The sequence below is a fragment of the Eleginops maclovinus genome, chromosome 20, assembly GCF_036324505.1.
Source record: "Eleginops maclovinus isolate JMC-PN-2008 ecotype Puerto Natales chromosome 20, JC_Emac_rtc_rv5, whole genome shotgun sequence".
Taxonomy (NCBI): domain Eukaryota; kingdom Metazoa; phylum Chordata; class Actinopteri; order Perciformes; family Eleginopidae; genus Eleginops; species Eleginops maclovinus.
In genome coordinates this window covers 14,399,828-14,417,528 of record NC_086368.1, presented here as the reverse complement: position 1 = coordinate 14,417,528, position 17,701 = coordinate 14,399,828, and the positions used below count along the sequence as shown (strand labels likewise).

The following is a 17,701-nucleotide window of genomic DNA, read 5'->3' as shown; positions in this document are numbered from 1 at the left end:
CTACAATATGAACAAAAACTCTGTCAATGCTTTGTTTTCTGGATTTCTCATTAAAAAAAAAAAAAGTAGAACATTTCCCAGGCCTGAGAGTGTAAAGATTTATCACAAATATAAGTTTCTTTGAAAGAGGTGTTTCAATTAAACCATAGTCATTATTAATGTATTATTTTAAACTATATTATCCGTAAATATGAAATTAGATGAATTGCTGTACATTATTTTGAATTCAAGCATTTGAAAACTGTTTATTATGATTTGTACCGAATAACCAGAAGACCACTTAATATTTATCATACTTATAAGAATGGGATAAATGTCTTTTACATTAGTTGTAGGTAATAGTAGTACGTGAGACATTTCTGCTGCCATCGTGGGCTCATTTTAATCATTTGTCGTCACAGTCAGAGGGGTCAGGGGTGAAAAAGGACAAATTCAGCCCTTTGTTTGTCTTGGGTGAAAAAGTGGCCTTTCAGATTGCAAATCTTCCCCCCCCTAAAACATTGTTCTATCAGCGGTCTATCATCTATCATGTGGATAAATCAGGAATATCCCACATATCCAGTGTGAGACGTCCTGTCGGTGCCTTCAAAGAGCAGAGATGCCCTGCTTTTGTTATTCAACCGTCCCCTTCAAAGTCAGTCCCTGGTTCCCCTGGTTAGTAGTGCAAATGCATTACAAACACACACACTCACACACAGGCTTATCCTAATCCTTATGAAAACAAAGTCATATATTTTTCCCACCGCGGGTCAGGCGTGGGATGTTCATCAGCATGTTTATCAGGATTATGAGCATTTCCTCCATAATATAACCTCTCACATCATACTAACCAAACACTTCCAAATAAAAAGCTGTTGTGACTTTGTTCAGAAATAAACAAGATGAGTTGACCAGCAGAAAGAGGACTCAACTGGCAACCATGACTCTTTCAGACCATTCCCACCAGTGAGCCATGACCCAGTGTGACCTTTTGACCCCCGCACACTGACCTCTCAGTGGGTGGCCCTCACACTGACCAGCCTGGACCATGAATCAACACAAGTGGCTGCTCTTAGATCAGATCTTTATTATTTTTTTGTCATTGTCTTCTCCACTTTGACAGTACATTTCCAGGCCGATATATTTCTACTCAGTCAGTTACTTGTTATAACTTTGTCCTTTTTAAACACACATTATTTATTTTTCTCAATCAAACAAACACAGGAGAATGAGTTTGATGGCATCCATTGCACTCAGTTTTGTTCATGAGGTTTTCACCAGAATCTGAGTTATCTGCAGATGTCTCCACTCCAAAACAAACTGACCAAGTGAGTGAAAGCGGCTTTAAAGCAGTTTAAAAAATCAGTTTCTCCGACGCTGGTCATCTGCTTCTAATGTCTGCTCAGATTCTGTGTCTGTGCTTGAATAATAACATAAATACCATAGTTCTGGTTGTTTTTAGACATTTAAATATGGAAAGTATGTATATTGTTTATGTTTCTCCATTACTTTGCAATCCTCAGATTCACTCGTGCTTCTCCATAGACAGTAAAGTCGTAGATCTCCAACCCTTTAATCCTGATTACATTAAGAATGTGTATGTTCCTGAATGTATGTGTACAGTATATATGAAAGGTCACCAATATAAATGTACGGACATGTGTTTATTATACATGTGAAGGTTAAGTTTTGGTCTGAGTGAATGTCATGATGGGATTATGCCGTCCCAGTGTGAGTAAAGAAGGAATCTGTCAGGCAGCCATGTTAATCATAAATCTTTATCTTACAATCCTGCCTCGCACATCCACCCTTTCATTAAAAGATGGCCAAAGGATTAGCGAAGCTAAATCATTGAGATCTGGGGAGAAAAATGAAAAAACAACGTAGCGAGTAACAAGGATCCTCGCTCTGTTGATGGTGCTGCTGAATCGATTGGTTCAAAATATATAAGAAAAAAAGAGGAACACTAACTGTAATATTGTCTCATGAATGCTCTTGCTTTACTTTATGTCTACCTACACTCACCTAAACAATCAACCAGAGTAATGACTCATAGCATGCTATCAAAGACCATGAAGTACATATTGATTAATCTATAATAATCCATGTTTAATCATAATACCGTTTCAATGTTGATGGTAAAACAATTGTGATTTGTTTTCATGGATTTAAAAGAAGAATACATGCATAGAATCCTAAGTAAACTGTCAGCTTTTTTGCTGTGATTTTTTATTAATCAGAAATCTACAGTTGTCTATGGATTGTTAGAACATTCCAGCTCACTTTTATATACTGAAAAAGAAATTGGCAAAATGTATTGTGTCTTTTTTTACTTTGAATATATCATATATGTCTTATACCCTTAAGCACTGTTCAGAAAGCAGACACATTTTACTTTTCTCTGTATTCAGGCATTTGACATCCTAATCACTTATGGTATACATCAATTATTTCACCATGGCTCTGTTTTCATGTTGTAAACATATTTTGCTTTTAAAACATTTGTTTTCATCTTGTGACTATGTTGGATATAAGATATTTCTCTTTAACATGTTATCCTTTGGATATTTTTCTATGATAATCCAAAAATAAACCTTTTCTGTCTTTCGTACAAAAAGCAAGCACACAATCCACGGACTGATTGATTTCTTAATATTTTAATAACATAACATTTTCCAAAAGACAACAGAAATGAAAAACACTAACAAAAAAGACATGGTGGCCGAAGCAAATTTGTTGAATTTATTCATTTTTATATTATTAACCTGAGAATGAAATTTCTGCTTCTTCACTTTGATTTTTGAACCTTGATGTTTAATCAATACAGCTTTCTTCTTCAGACAACAGTTTCCAAAGTTCAGCTACATCACGCTAGGAATTCTACCTCTGACTCTGTTCGAGTGCAAAACATGAAATACTGTAACAAACAACAAAGAAAAGGACACAAAAGTAATATAATAGATTAACTATCCGTCTAAGTAGCAAACAAAGAGAGGCCTCGACCACAAATATGTACAAAAGGAAATCAGACACACAACTGCACATCAGCACAAAGTTCATTTACACTGAATTAAATAAGAGAATAAATAAAAATACTTTTAATTTATATAGAGTATCTGATGTTACCAAAGTTAAATTAGTGCTTTTATCGCAGTAACAGGACATCTGGTCCAAATGGTCAATGTTACGTTTGTTCTTGGAGGTCCTTTTTTTATTTGGTAATCAGAGATTTAAGAAAATGGATTGGTTTAAGTCAAGTATTTTCTAATTTTAACAATATTCAGCCGTGCTATTCTAGATGCACATCACGTTATCAAACGTTTTGTCATTCTACGGTTCCTTCACAAGCATAGAGACTGATCCTGCAGTCAGTCAGTGTTCATGAAGGATCAGTTTATTGAGGGTTTGATGCAGAATCTACACTCCTGATCCGTCTTAGTCTCTGTAGACGGAGGTGATCTGTCGGGGGGGCATATGCTGGGGATGGTAGGAGTCATACGGCCCCTCTAAGTGTACGTCATAGCCAGTCTGAGTCTGATACAGGCCCTGCTCCACCGGGGAGGGGGAGTAGTGGTGTGGGGGTGGGTAGTGCGGTGAAGGCTCCTGTTTGGGCACCAGATTGCTGCTGATGCTCAGGGGCGGTGTAGGGGGGCCGTCATACGGAGGGGTCCCCACACCACCGGCATTATACTCATTTGGGGAGTGATTCTCATAAACTCCTCCTTTCATGGCCCTCAGGTGAAGCAGGTGAGCAGAGTCAAACGTGCCATACGGGGGGCTCGGCAGGCCTGGAGAGGAGTAGCTCACCACGCCACCGAGAGGAGCTGCTGCAGCCCGGACTCTGTGTCTGTCCTCAGGCCTCATCACGGCCCCAGAACCCGGCCCCAGCTGGAGGCAGCCCGCCACTAGGTTGCTAGTGGGCTGTGAGAGGCCCTTACACAGGGTCTCCATGAAGGCCCTGCTCTCAGTGGAGAGCCCACCTTCGAGTGCTTCAGAAAGAGCACAGATGTAGTTGCGGGCCAGCCGCAACGTCTCGATCTTGGACAGTTTCTGTGTTTTGGAGTGACAGGGCATGATGGTGCGCAGGGATTCCAGAGCATCGTTCAGACCGTGCATGCGGGAACGCTCCCTGGCATTAGCCTTGACTCGCCTCACACGGAAGCGCTCCTGCCGGGCCTTTGTAACACGCTTTTTCTTTGGCCCACGTCGTTTGCACTCATTTTCATCCTCCTGTCCCTCCTCGTCATCCTCCTCGTCTTCTTCGTGTGCATCCTCACTCCCCAGCTCCCTGTCCTGCTGGACTCCTCCTGCTCTGTAGTGGTGTGATGAATCTGATGCATCTCCATCAGGTGAGCTCATGTCTCCATCCATCCACTGCAGAGGGCTGACGGCCTCCTCTCCCTCGCCTTGTCTCACATATGGCTTAATCATCATTGTACTGTAGAAACAAGAACACGTTTTTGTCAAACTCGTGTGCTGTGCAAATAGAACTTTTTATTAATCATTACCATATTTACAGCCAAAGAATGCCATTAGACAGAAGCAAATATTTACTTAATGTAATGCTAAATAAAATAATAAGTAATACACTCACTATTATTGATATTGCTTCTACTCCAATTAACAACAGCAAATGTACTCCATAGTTAAATGGTTTGTTTAGATTTAGATAAAATATTGTTGTTTAACAGTATTTTAACACAGCAAGTCCCTGTAGTTCTTTCGGGCACATTTTTTTGTTGTTGTAGGGCAGGACAAACCCTGTGTGCATTTGGTAGGTTATAGATTAAAGACTGATTATACCTTAATGTGATTGCTTTGATTGCAATAAAAACAAAAGAGTCTGTATTTCTCCATCTCATGCTGTGAAGAAGGTGAGCCCTCATTTAAGCTATAAAAATATACGCAAATTACAACATAATAGATAACTGAAATAAAATTCTACTCTTCGTTGTCTTATGGTGTTTTTCTAAGGAGTTTAATGGAAATCTTTGGGGGCTGTAACCTGGAGTCAGTTAATTTAAACTTTTTTAATTGACAAAAAATAAGAATCTAACTTTTAGACCGGGCCTGCCAGCAGCCCTCAGAGTGTTTCAGCACCGGACAGCTCCCTCTTGCTCCCCCGCCACAGGTGTCATTGGTGTTTAACCGACACGGTAATGCGCAGGGAAGAGATAATCTAAATGTATGACCTTTATGGTGTGCATTTGAAATGTGAATTTTCATAGATGCATTATCTATTTTCATTCCTTTTCTCCCCCGCCTCCCCTCCCCCTGTCACAATAATCCCGGTTAACTTGTGAACTAGTAATGCCCGGTCTGCGAGATAAAGTCACTGACAGGACTTCAATCTGGGGCATCGCAGGATTTTCTCCGTGGATGAAGCGACGACTATGGGATTAAGTGAAAGATCGACGTCCCCAGATCAGCGACAGACGACTCAGAGTGAATTGAAATCAGACCTTTTCAAAACGCAGAACAATTAATGTTTCGACACAAACTGCTTGCTTTAGCTGCTATTTTCTAAATGTCGACATTAGAATAAGCCTCTTCTACATACATGTATTTACTGCCTGTTAACTTGTTGTGTTAACAAGGAAATCACCAGCCAAATAAAAGAATTTAAAAAAACACAAACTCGAGTCCTTTTAACCCATACCAACCAATATAAATAACTTTAACATTGTTTAAAACTTAATAAATCATACCCGTGTTAATGTGTCCTCCACAGGAAGTCTGGCAGATGATATTCTTTTTTCAGAGTTAGGTCTCTATGTGTCTTTCAATATGCAGTGAAGAGTCGCTGCGCAGGCTGTCCCACAGTGTGAGCCTCAGTGTGGGTCACTCCGCGGGGGCTCTGGATTTTAACCTACCCGGTGAAGCTCCTCCCCCCGTCCCTGTCCTGCTGACGCGCTTGAGCTCGCGCGTGGCCGGCCCGTGGCTCAAGCTCTGGTCGTGTGTGTGTGTGTGTGTGTGTGTGTGTGTGTGTGTGTGTGTGTGTGTGTGTGTGTGTGTGTGTGTGTGTGTGTGTGTGTGTGTGTGTGTGTGTGTGTGTGTGTGTGTGTGTGTCACTTAAACTCCAGACAAACAGGAGAGGCCCGGGCCTTTGTTGCATTGCGCCAAATCCGCAGCACGTTTGCATTGAGCGGCGCAGAGACGCGCTCAGTCTGCTGAGTCTAACTGTATGTGACAGCTTGAAGTTGCGTGTGAGCAGGTGTTTGCTCCATCCCCTCTTCCGTCCAGCCATTCACCCCTCTGCTCTGCGGAGACAGGCTGTTGAACAAGTTCATCTCACCCAGGCGGCAGCTCTGAGCAGCCGGGTAAGTTTGCTCACAGTGCAGTTACAGCATCAGTAGTATCTCCAGGACTCATTAATTTTCTCCTCTCTCTGCACCGGTGGCGTAGCTAGGCCTATTTTAGGTGGGCTTCAGCATTAACCCAAAATGAAAATATTTCACTTAATTGTCATTGGTTATGATATTTGTAATACTTTGAATGATGGATACATTTTTCATATTAGTGTTGAGAGTTGTGCCCCTTCCCCTTACCATGACCACAACGTTTATTAGAACTAGCATCTTAATGTAGCTGTCAAAGTGCACCAGATGCATGCAATTCACTTTAAAATATTTTTTTAAATTACGCCCGTGGGAGCATGCCCCCTGACCCCCCTAGAGGATGTGAAGTCCACCCTACTCCTAAGAAATATCAACATGACTAAGGCCAGGTAATCTGGACTTGGTTAACATGACTAATATATTGAAGACGCCACAAGCACAAAACACTATGTGTGTGTAGTGGCTTGCTCAGTGCAAACAGCCCCCCCCCCCCCCCCCCCCCACACACACACACCTTAAAAAAAGAGGCCCACCCAAACTTGAAAACCTAGATACGCCCCTGCTCTGCACTATTGAGGTCCTTCTGCAGCTTAAATAACCATAACCAACATTGAATGTTCTAGATGGACCACTACTTGAAATGTCACTATATTTAAAATACGGCTTTTAAAAAATATGGTTTTACCTTCAAATGTTTCTTAAAGTTAAATAAAAGCATCATCAGCAAAATGTACTTAAAGCATCAGATGTAAAACTAATATAACCATGAATTGCTATTGCGAAATATTGATATTATTATAGCATTTAACGCTTTTAACAATTGTATAGGCTGTTGCAATACATTTTTTATAATGATTTCAATGTTGTACCATCACTTCAGCAGACTTCATGCTGCTCCTTCTGCAGCCACATAGCTTCTTATACAACTTTTAATCACAAATTCAGTAAAACTTCTTAAAGTTTAGTACTTTTTCAATGTCTTTACAGATTTTGTCAGTTTTTGGAGTGATATGTTACTGTGAATTTTACTGTGATTCATCACCTGAAAATAATAATTCTACTGCAGATCAAAGCTCAGATTTAATTGAAGTTGTAGATGGCATAGATATACAAAGACTCATTCAAGTGTATGGATACATTAAGGGTTGCAACTGACAACTCTTTCAATTTGATGGGCTGAAAAATTACGCAAAACAATTCAAATGTGACCTAAATAGTTTGTGCATACTTTTCCGTCCATAGATAAATTGTGTAATTGTTGCAGTTTAACATTCCTTTAATATCAAATTATATTTTAATTCTTTCTCTGAATCACACTTCTATGATAAAGAAGTGAACAACAACATGATGTATTGTTGACACACATCAACACTGATCGGGGAACAGAGAGCAGAGAATTTGCATGATCCTGAAACAGAGCACCACAGGCCCTAACAGGGAGGCTTGAGGTAAGTTACGAGGTCATCCGCACACTAGACTCTTCTCAATCCCTGTTCACTCCCAGGCCGACCACCTTCCAACTGCTCCTCCCTGTGGGTCTCTGCCTTTCCTATTCCACACCTGCAGCCTGAAATGGGAATAGTAGAGCCGTGCCTCTTGCATCCCAGGAGTGGTACTAGCAGGGGAATACAAGAGCTTAGGCCCTGTGTCCCCATTTCTTATACTCATAACACCTTTAATACAACTTTATCAAATCAGAATGTATATTTTAGTTTGTTTTTGGGCTAGAAAGTTGCTAAATCCAATACCTGTAATGTCAAAAACTGAAATGTTTCCTTTATTTTGATTGTTCTCCGTTTGACCCACTTCCTATGTATCACTGTCTTCATGTTCCACAAGTGGGGCTCAAGTGTAATTCTGTATGTGTGCCATAATGTCCCATAAGATCCCTCAGTGCTGACCACACATGATGAAGTCCTGCTGCAGATGGCCCTCTCTTAAACATATCTGTTATTTTAACAGTCCGTGGCTCAGATGCTCATCTATTCTCCACCGGCGGCTCAGCGTGCTGAGCACACTCAGCATGTTCACATGGCTCAGAGGACACCGCCTCACCTTATCTAGGTATGTTCGTGAGATGGGAATTGAGTTTACTATAATAAAATACGAAGGACGGATAAAACTTCACTCCAGTACACACACAAACATGACCTTGCCATGAATCCCTTGTGAATCTGTTTGTGACAGTGGGGGAAAGTGAGCTTTTACCATCTGTCATACTGGAAGTCCTCAGAGAGATGTCATCCCCACAGCACGAAGAGTGTGTGCCTGTAAGTGTGTGTGTGTGTGTGTGTGTGTGTGTGTGTGTGTGTGTGTGTGTGTGTGTGTGTGTGTGTGTGTGTGTGTGTGTGTGTGTGTGTGTGTGTGTGTGTGTGTGTGTGTGTGTGTGTGTGTATTTAGAGTAGTGGAGGGATTGCATTTGCAGCAATCAAATTCATTTTTCCTCCAACAATATCCACAGGTCAGCGCAATGCATTAAGATTTTATCCATCACTCTGCATATGTCAGTATCCACTACGAATGACAATACCGTCATGAAATTGTTTGGAAAAGCACAAAAACAACTCAAGAGAATGAACGTTGCTCTGTATTTCATGGTCCCGCATCAACTTTAGAAGAGGCCGGCAACTAAGCCAAAACCTGAACCTCCCTCCAGCCCTGCACCGACCCTGGGGAGACAGGAGTGATGTTGACCATGTGCCTTACTAATCATCTCAATGATGGACCCCACTACTGGGTAAAATAGACACCCCCTCTGCCTGAACCTCTAAACCCCCTTAACCCTTCCCTAAACCCTCTGTTGGCCCCCCGTTGTGCGTGCTCATTGGCTGACCGCCTTCAGGCGTCCCTTTTCCGCGGGCCCATTGTCTGGCCCCATAAGCAGCTTTGTTTCTGCATGTGCAGCTGGGCTGGCCCGCGCAGCCATTAGCCAAAACACGCTAAAGGGAGAGCGGGATAATATAATTACAAAACAAAAGTCAGGTGGCTCACGAGATCTGCCAGAAAAAGCCCATTTGGGGGAGATGCGAGGACACGCTGGCGGGTGGCCAGCTATAATTCGATTATGAAGTTGTGTGAGTGACAAAAGAAACAATTGAATCTTTTTTTCTTTTATTTGCCACACTGTGGTCTAATTTGATTTCATCAGGGCCTTAAAAAGAAGGCAGTGTGAAAAGAGAGAAGATTTACTCTTCTAATTTCTAGAGTCACCGGCACAGAAAATGTAATATGCTCTGACAAAAAAGCGAGAGAAATTCTTCCCTGGGCTAGCTTTATTGTTGCTGTACACTTTGACTGCATGTGAGGCCCAATTCAGATAAATCGCTGAGGTTTTCTTGCAAACTGGTCTTGGGCTCTTGTTTTGCATGAATGCACACAGACGGGCGGACAATGGGATCAGTGGTAGATCCATCTCCTGTTATACTTTCTTCAAACAGGGCTGCAAGTGTGTCCCCCTGTTTTGTCGGCAGACCAGAATTTATCCTGTTAGTCACCCTAGATGAGTGAAAGACTAAAATCAACCCCCATCCCAGCTGGACACACACACACACACACACACACACACACACACACACACACACACACACACACACACACACACACACACACACACACACTTAACCCCACACTAGGGAGTTAGACACACAGCTTTATGGACAGCTGATAAGAACAGGTTTAGCTGGTGGCTACTGTTTGAATCAGGTCAAGCAGAACAGGATCTGTTAATGTCTTTTTTGTTTCTATAGTTCATTCTGAAAAAGACTGCATTTTGTTTTTTGTTTTGCTGTTTTTTAGACAATAAGCAATTGTGTCAGATGCACACATGCTCTTACCGCTGAAGGGTTGGTGTCAGTATTGTGCCCGCGCAGGGTGTGTAAACGCCCATCTTTTGCCCCATTAGGCACAGTTTGATCATGCTCCTGGGAGATCACCACATTCTCTTGGTCTGTGAGACTGTTCACGAGAGGTTACACTGCAGATTAACCAACTCTCTGATTTACCGTTTTATTTATACAAGTGAAACTGCCACTGAGGGCTAGAGAAGCACTATGTGAAGGTACTGTATATGTTATGTTATTCCTGCTATGGAAACATTTCAGGAATCAAAATAAGCAGATGCGATACATTATATAACCATAAAAATATATGTGTTCATATTTTTATTTAGGGCTATAGCTGAAGATAGACAGGACAGTAGAAGAAAGAGAGGGGACGAGATGCAGCCTAGAGATGTGGGTTTGATTAGAACCCTTTAATAGTGAATCAGTCTTTATCTTAATCCAAACATTTTACTTCAATTTATGAAGACTTCTCACTGAGAAAATCCTTTTTCTTGGGAATGTTATTATTTGAAACATTAAAACGATGAATGTAATGAAATGTTTGCTTGTTTATTTAGAAGATGTCAGCTTTATTAGTTGGGGGTTGCAGGAAAGGCAGAGCCAATGTACTTCTTCCCATCACCGTAGAAAGAGTTTTCCCACGTGTAGGTTTGGATGATGAGCTGCTTCCCTCCCAGGCTCAGACGACACCTGCAGAGTAGGGATAATGTAAAAAAATTGGAATCAGAAACAATTTACATGCAAGAAAACAGCACAGATCATTTAGGTATACTCACTGTTTTCCAGGGCGAGTGATGTAGCAGAGGCTGTATAAAGCAAAGTCAAATTCAGGGCTGCAGCCAATGACTACTGAACCGACCTGCTTGTAGTAGCCCTCCCACATGAACTGCATCCCCAGGATATCAGGGTAGGAAGTCCACTGAGAGCAGGGGAAAGAAAGAAAGTGGAGGAATGACGGAGTGCTACACATTTCACAGTTCAACCCTGTAAGGCCCCCGGTTGTAATTTTTCAACATCCCTTTAAGTTATCCTAAAAAACTCAGTAAATGTTTGTTTTTTTAAAAGACTACATTTCATAGTCAAAAGGTCCTTTTGTTCAGCCTCACAACTATTTGGTACTAAATGTGTTTATAGGTCCCGCCGTCTGGCCATAAACTCACACAACTTCCAAATCTAAAAACCAAGCAACATCTCTTTGTTTTATTGGATTTAGATTTGTCAGATTTAAGTAAGTAAAATGCCTCAAATATTTGTTTTGTGATATTACAATGTGTAGAACATTTACATATTTAGTTATTGTGGAATACATTCATCACATTTTATTTTATTTTTATTTTATTTTACATTGCAATATTACAACAATTCCCTAAAAACTTTCAAAAACCGTAAAAAATGTGAAAACTCTTTCATTTCTGCACCAGAGGCTTCCTACAACAACATCTGAAAGGTCAAAAAAAAAAAAATGTGCTAATGTTTTTCAATATTTGGGCTTTACAGGGTTAAATGAACACATGTGTGTACTGTGGATGCTTACAGGCCCATTGAAGCTGTGGCTGTAGTAGTTCAGCTCTCCTCTTTTCTCCAGAAGGTAAAACTGGATCCAGTTGTGGAACCCAGACACCTTTCCTCCCTTAATCTCACCTGTAACAGCATGTGTTTCTTAATAATCATAAAAAACTTTTTCGGGGCAAAATATCTGTGCTTTTTGGAAGAAACTGTCCGAACCTGCGAAGATGTGTTCGAAGCCGCTGGAGTCCATCTTGTTGTTGTTGCGAGAGTACAGACCAAACCACATCATCTTCAGGTCCTTAAGGAACGCCGCCTCTGATGCATAGACGCCTTAAAATACAGAATCATATACAGAACACTTTAAGCATTATATTTATTCAACTGTGAGAGAAAGGCATGAGGCAAAGATACTGCACACGTAAAAGGCAATCTTGGAACTAAAAACATCCTTTAAAATCCTCTTACACGTAACGTGACCCAGTAGATTTATTTACACTGCAAATAGGAAAATATAGCTTTTTTGATACTTTAATGGTGCCAATCTGACTAAATATAAACTAATATAGACGTGAAAAAAAAAACTGAGCTTAAATTGTAGCCCAAGGATGTTATTTTAATAACATTTTTCCCAATAACTCAATTACTGATTACAGTAATTGCTGTTGAATGTGGACGTAGTTACCCTTGGTGTAGAGGAAAGCAAACAGCTCCCGGCCCAACTCGGTGTTGGACATCGTCTCCTTGACAAACTTTTCCTGCTCGGCCAGCTGCTGCGCGCTGAAGTACTCCTTCTGTCCGGTCATCCTGTTGTAGTTATCCAGCACTGCCAGGAAGGAAGCGTAGGTGGGCCTTGAGAACAGAACCTGTTCGTTCAGGTATCGGAACAACCTGGGGGCACAGAAACAAACACACGATGAGACATAAAAATAGGTTAAAATATACTGAACATTAGGATCAAGAAGAACTCCTCACTTTTTAGAGGAGAGATCGTTCTTGGAGCTCGTCTGAGAGTTGGGCACCAGAGCCTGAGGGTCAATGATCAGCTCTGAGGATGAAGCCTTGTTTGAATCCAGAGCGTAGAGCGTCTCAGAGACTGCCTTGATCTCAGCATCAGTAATCACACCGCTGCCACCTCCTCCATCACCTGCAGAAAAATCACAAACACAGATTATGTCTTTTTCATATTAGTGTTTCAAATGGGGACCATGTTAAACAAAAAGAAAACTACATCAAAAGGTTTACAATCTTTCACATAACTTTTCATTATTTAATTCAAACACATCCTCACTCTCTCTCTCGCTCTCTCTCTCTCTCTCTCTCTCTCTCTCTCTCTCTCTCTGTTGATATTATATTTACCATGGCGGCATGCAAATAAAACAAAGTTTTCTTGAAGAATTTAAGGTAACGCAGGTTAAGTGATTTGATATAAGTACAGTATATAACATAACATTGTATAGTTACTAAGCTCCACCTTAAGCAACTTAAAAGTTAAAGTTCATCTTCCTGCATGACAATATAATGATAATCTAAAACACTCCGCAATGGTCGTTCTTCATAATGCATACTTTTATCTACAAAGTTCAATTGAGTATTTAAGTAAAACTTATTTTACACATTTTTAAGGAAAGATTTATATTGCAGTACATTTATAATTTACTATTTTTATTTTAGTAGAGGACCTTAATATTCCTTCCCCCTGGGTATTATAACTGTAGAAGAAGGTTGCAGTTCAAAGGCAAAACTTTTTTTTTGCTTTCAGTACATTTTATAGCACAACAGCAACACCCGCTGGTCAAACAGTGAAAACAGATTTGACAAAAGGGAAGTCGGCCACAAGCAAACTGTGCGGTGTAGGAAGTATTCAGCCTTCACTGAAGCACACTTATTATTACCAAAATTTAAAAACACTTAATTACGAGTCCGTTTCTTCATTTCACATCTTTCTTAACATAAAAGTCAAGATGAATTATCAGCAAAATACTGAAGTATCAAAAGTAAAATGTCCCTGAGGAACCTGCATTTGTGGGATGAGCAGCAGAGCTGAATATGTGGGTTGTGCCCTTGAAAAATTTGGCAAATCTCCTCTGCCAAAGCCAAACAGCAGCCAATCTCCGGTCTCTAGGGCTGCCAGGAGGCCTGCCTTAACTGCCCTTCACTGTCAGGCCCACTTGAACCTCAACATCTGCAAGAACATTATGTTCAGCGATGAGTCCAGATTCTGCCTACGGAACTTGGATCGTGGGGTCACAGTGTGGAGAAGACACCGATAGAGTAGGAGTGGAGAGGAGGGAATGGCCTGCCTGCTCTCCTGACCTCTACCCCATTGAACACTTGTGGGATCAGCTTGGGTATACTGTCCATGCCAGATTGACCAACACAACCATGTTGGCTGACTTGGGACACACACAGGTTGAAAAATGGAATGCCATCCCACAGCAGTGTGTGAGCAGGCTGGTGACCAGCATGAGGAGGAGAGGCTGTTGTGGCTGTGTATGGTTCTTCCACACGCTACTCAGGCTGCTTGTTAAATTAATAAATTGTTAACAAATAAATTGTTGCCAATATGGCTTGTTTCATTAGACTTCAATCCTCCAATCCACCAAACAACACCAAAGGAGTCAACAGCAAAAAAAGCAGTTTGGCATTGGCAGAGGAGATTTTTCATTGGCTCAACCCAGACACTCAGCTCGGCTGCTCCTCCCACAAATGCATGTTCCCCACAAATTTGGCACCATTTGAAAGGTAAGAAAACAGGTTTTGCAACGGTATAAGATTTATTGCCAGAAAGCATTGTTACAATAAAGAAATAAGCTACCAAACACAAATGTCCTTACTTTTTGTGTTATATTTATATTATAATAAATGACATATTAATACTAATGCATACAACAACCTGGGGGCTATGACCATACTAAGGGTCCTTAATAAATCTGAGGGGTCGTGAGGTTAGAAGGAGACATAGAAAGAATCACAGAGTTGTAAAAAAATGTGGATTCTCCGACAATCTTTGCTTTTGTGTGAGATGTTGGATTACTTGACTCAAATTGTTGTTTAAATTACAGTCTGAGGGATAATATCTTTTTGGTACAACTCATAGTTTTCTTTTCAGTGCAGCGCCACGGGTCTGATGACGGGTTAGATTCAGTGTCCACCATGGGAAAGTGACCAGGTGTCAAGAGTAGCTGCTTAGGAAACACAAACAGACAAATGGGCGGGGGCGGGGGGGGGGGGACTTACTGTCACACTGCTGTACATAGTCGCTGCAGCAGTTTTGGAACTGGGCACACTTGGAGTTGCAGTGGCATTTGTTCTGAGAGTTGTATGTCTCACCACATCTGCCTTTACAAGATAAGGCCCCAGCTAGAGAGGAAAAGAAAAGTGTTGGATGAAAATGTAATATAATTGAATCTGTGATAATAACAATAAACATTGAGCTTGTACTGTATCTCAACATGAAGATTTTAAATGAATCTGCATTTCCTTAATGTGCATGTTTTCTCAACTGGATGTATTTATGTAATCCTAGCATATCTTTTTAGCTACACCCACACAAGAACAACAAGAAATATTTCTCATCCTCCAAATGGAAAATGGAAAATATTGTATCACTGGAAAAGTTAATGCTTTAACAGTAACGGTTAAAAGGTTTGAAAGATCTGAATCAAAACTGAAGGTGTAATCAATTATCCAATGAACTGTCTGTGGTTTTAATCTTAATCCAGTAACTCTACATGCTTGATCTACATAATAAATCAGTTTAAACTAGTAAAACATCCTGCTTGTTTTGCATGATAATCAATTTTAAGTACATCATTCAGGATATTTTAATAAAATAAAACTTTTGTCACTCACTTTTACAAACATCGTTGTAGTCAGAGCAACAGTCATTGAAGCGCTCACAGGACGGGTTACACTGACAGGAGAAACTGTTGTCTGTGCCGTAACCACAGCGGACTTCACACGAGTCAAGAGAGTCTGAGGAGCAATTGGACACATTATTAACTTATTATTCATTTAAAAATCCTATTTTGAACTGTATTACATGTTTCCAGAAACCTGTAGTCAGTTTTGGTGAGGCTACTTTGAAAGCAAGGTTTTGCTAGCTCATTTGAGTTAAGAAAAGTTGAACTACAACAAAGCTACCTTAGGGAGAAATTTAGTTGAACTAAAGTTAAACTACTCTCCGGGGGGGAAAAGGGTCAATGCAGACCTATAGGGAGAAAAGAAAATGATATAATATCACGATAAAGTCACATTCCAATGACTTATTGAAATAAAAAGATATGTTTCTTATATTTAAAAGCATTGATGGTCAAAGGGTGTTCATTTAAGTAAATGTCTCTCTTTTCATGCCACATTTTTTGTATACATTGAGTAGATAATTACACAAAGAAGGCACAAAAATTATATAAATGTAGTTCAACCACTACTACTTCAAAACCAAGTTAAAATACCATTTCAATCACATGTAGTTTACTTCTCCCAAACAGTGCCTGTAGTAATAGCTTATGTTGGTAATAGAGCATAAAAAGTATCTTACTGCTGTATCCCTGGTGGAACAGGGTCACCCAGAGTGCGAGGACTGCGACGACCTTCATCTTGGCTCCGATGCAACGTGAGAACAATCTGACGGTTTCAACGCTCTTCTTTTATAACAAGTTTTACTTGACCCACCCAAACACTGACTTTAACCCAGCCCATTCGCCAGGATCCTTTACTTCGTTGCAATTATGTCCCATAGATAACCTGTGTTGTCATGTCTTCCTATTTGTGAGCTTTTGTTCATAATGGTGATTTGTGAAGGATTAATAATCAACATGTTGTAGAAAAGGACTTGTTAAACAATTATTAATTTCAGAAAGAGTAAATAAAACTTTCTCTTTATCTCATCTCTGTGAAACTGCTCACCTGTTTAGCACAGGCAAATGTATAAAAAAAAACATATCAAGGTGTGAGCTGCGAAATTGACTACTGATTTTAATGTAATTGTTTTAACAATGAAAGTAAGAAACAAAATGTCTGTTTTATTTTATTGCAATTTAGGTGCTACTGTCAAATACAAATTAGATAACAACAAAACAAAATTATCGGACTAGATGTTCTTATTTATCCTGCCAAAATGTCCAGATGCTGCATTTCTCAGGCTTTGTGCAACTCAGGGAACATCAAAATCAAGGTCAACTTTATGGTCAATCTTTCCATTAGTGTGTACAGACAGAAATTTCGAAACACTATTTCCCATAGTTCTGAGGTAAATTTTAAAAAAAAGTAAAAATATACAATATATATCGAATATGTATATACATACACTCCTATACACCTATCTTGTAAATGTAAATATATATATACACACATGAAAGGGCATAAATAAAAGAGCAGTCAATATATACAAAATAATAAAAAAGAAACATCATTTTGCTCCCACACTGCAAATATAAAAAAACGTAAAGCTGCATGTTGGCCCTTTAAATTATGCATATATTTATACAATAAAATGGTGATTATTACTCTGGGGCTTTTACATGCTTTGATTCAGACAATGCAAGTAGGAGTAGTGAGACTACAGTGTAAAAAATAATCTGCTACAGGTATATTTCTTTGTACTTTAATCACCACTGAGTTGAAATCCCTATCTTCAATAAAATTAAATGAGAGTATAGGTAGTATAAGTATGAAAAAGTGTGTCTTTTCCATGTAAGAAGCGTAACCCAAATGCAAACAAACGAAAGGCAGGCTGGTTATAAACCCCAATAATAAATAAATGATCAAGAGGATTAACAGGAAAGCTGAGATAGAGGCTAAAGGGTACGGGTGGGGCTGAAGACAAAAATAAAAAGAAACAGGTAGGAGCAAGAAAATAGATGTTTTATTTAAAAGAAAAACAGAGAGGTTATTGCTATCAGCAATCTCTTGTAATTGTGATTTTAGTAATAGGTTCTAATACATGAATAACTGGGTGCTCCCACTGTGTAGTATAAAGATAAAGCAACCACATACAATCTGATAACTAGGTCAAATCAGAACTATAATGTT

General features: G+C 39.9%; 2 protein-coding genes across 2 annotated transcripts; both read right to left on the bottom strand.

The window, feature by feature from the left end:
• Positions 1 to 2,620: 2,620 nt before the first annotated feature.
• LOC134883310 (neurogenic differentiation factor 4-like) lies at positions 2,621 to 5,814 on the bottom strand. Its single transcript, XM_063911622.1, has 2 exons — positions 5,688 to 5,814; positions 2,621 to 4,417 (listed from the first exon to the last, which is right to left on the bottom strand). Exon 2 carries the CDS (start codon positions 4,411 to 4,413, stop codon positions 3,415 to 3,417), a length of 999 nt encoding a protein of 332 aa, XP_063767692.1. The 5' UTR covers positions 4,414 to 4,417; positions 5,688 to 5,814; the 3' UTR covers positions 2,621 to 3,414.
• A 4,875-nt stretch (positions 5,815 to 10,689) lies between these two features.
• Positions 10,690 to 16,455, bottom strand: endou (endonuclease, polyU-specific). Its single transcript, XM_063910108.1, has 9 exons — positions 16,209 to 16,455; positions 15,521 to 15,643; positions 14,906 to 15,028; positions 12,641 to 12,812; positions 12,351 to 12,556; positions 11,885 to 11,998; positions 11,694 to 11,800; positions 10,936 to 11,078; positions 10,690 to 10,849 (listed from the first exon to the last, which is right to left on the bottom strand). The coding sequence occupies exons 1-9, from the start codon at positions 16,264 to 16,266 to the stop codon at positions 10,732 to 10,734; spliced, it is 1,164 nt and encodes a 387-aa protein (XP_063766178.1). The 5' UTR covers positions 16,267 to 16,455; the 3' UTR covers positions 10,690 to 10,731.
• Between the last annotated feature and the right edge of the window lie 1,246 nt (positions 16,456 to 17,701).

Excerpts from the sequence above, each read along its gene's own strand:
- LOC134883310 (XM_063911622.1), bottom strand. The coding sequence starts at position 4,413 with ATGATGATTAAGCCATATGTGAGACAAGGCGAGGGAGAGGAGGCCGTC.
- endou (XM_063910108.1), bottom strand. The coding sequence starts at position 16,266 with ATGAAGGTCGTCGCAGTCCTCGCACTCTGGGTGACCCTGTTCCACCAG. Across the intron at positions 12,813-14,905 it reads CTATGTACAGCAGTGTGACA|GTGATGGAGGAGGTGGCAGC; the intron begins GTAAGTCCCCCC and ends ATTTTTCTGCAG. Across the intron at positions 11,801-11,884 it reads CTTCGAACACATCTTCGCAG|GTGAGATTAAGGGAGGAAAG; the intron begins GTTCGGACAGTT and ends ATGCTGTTACAG.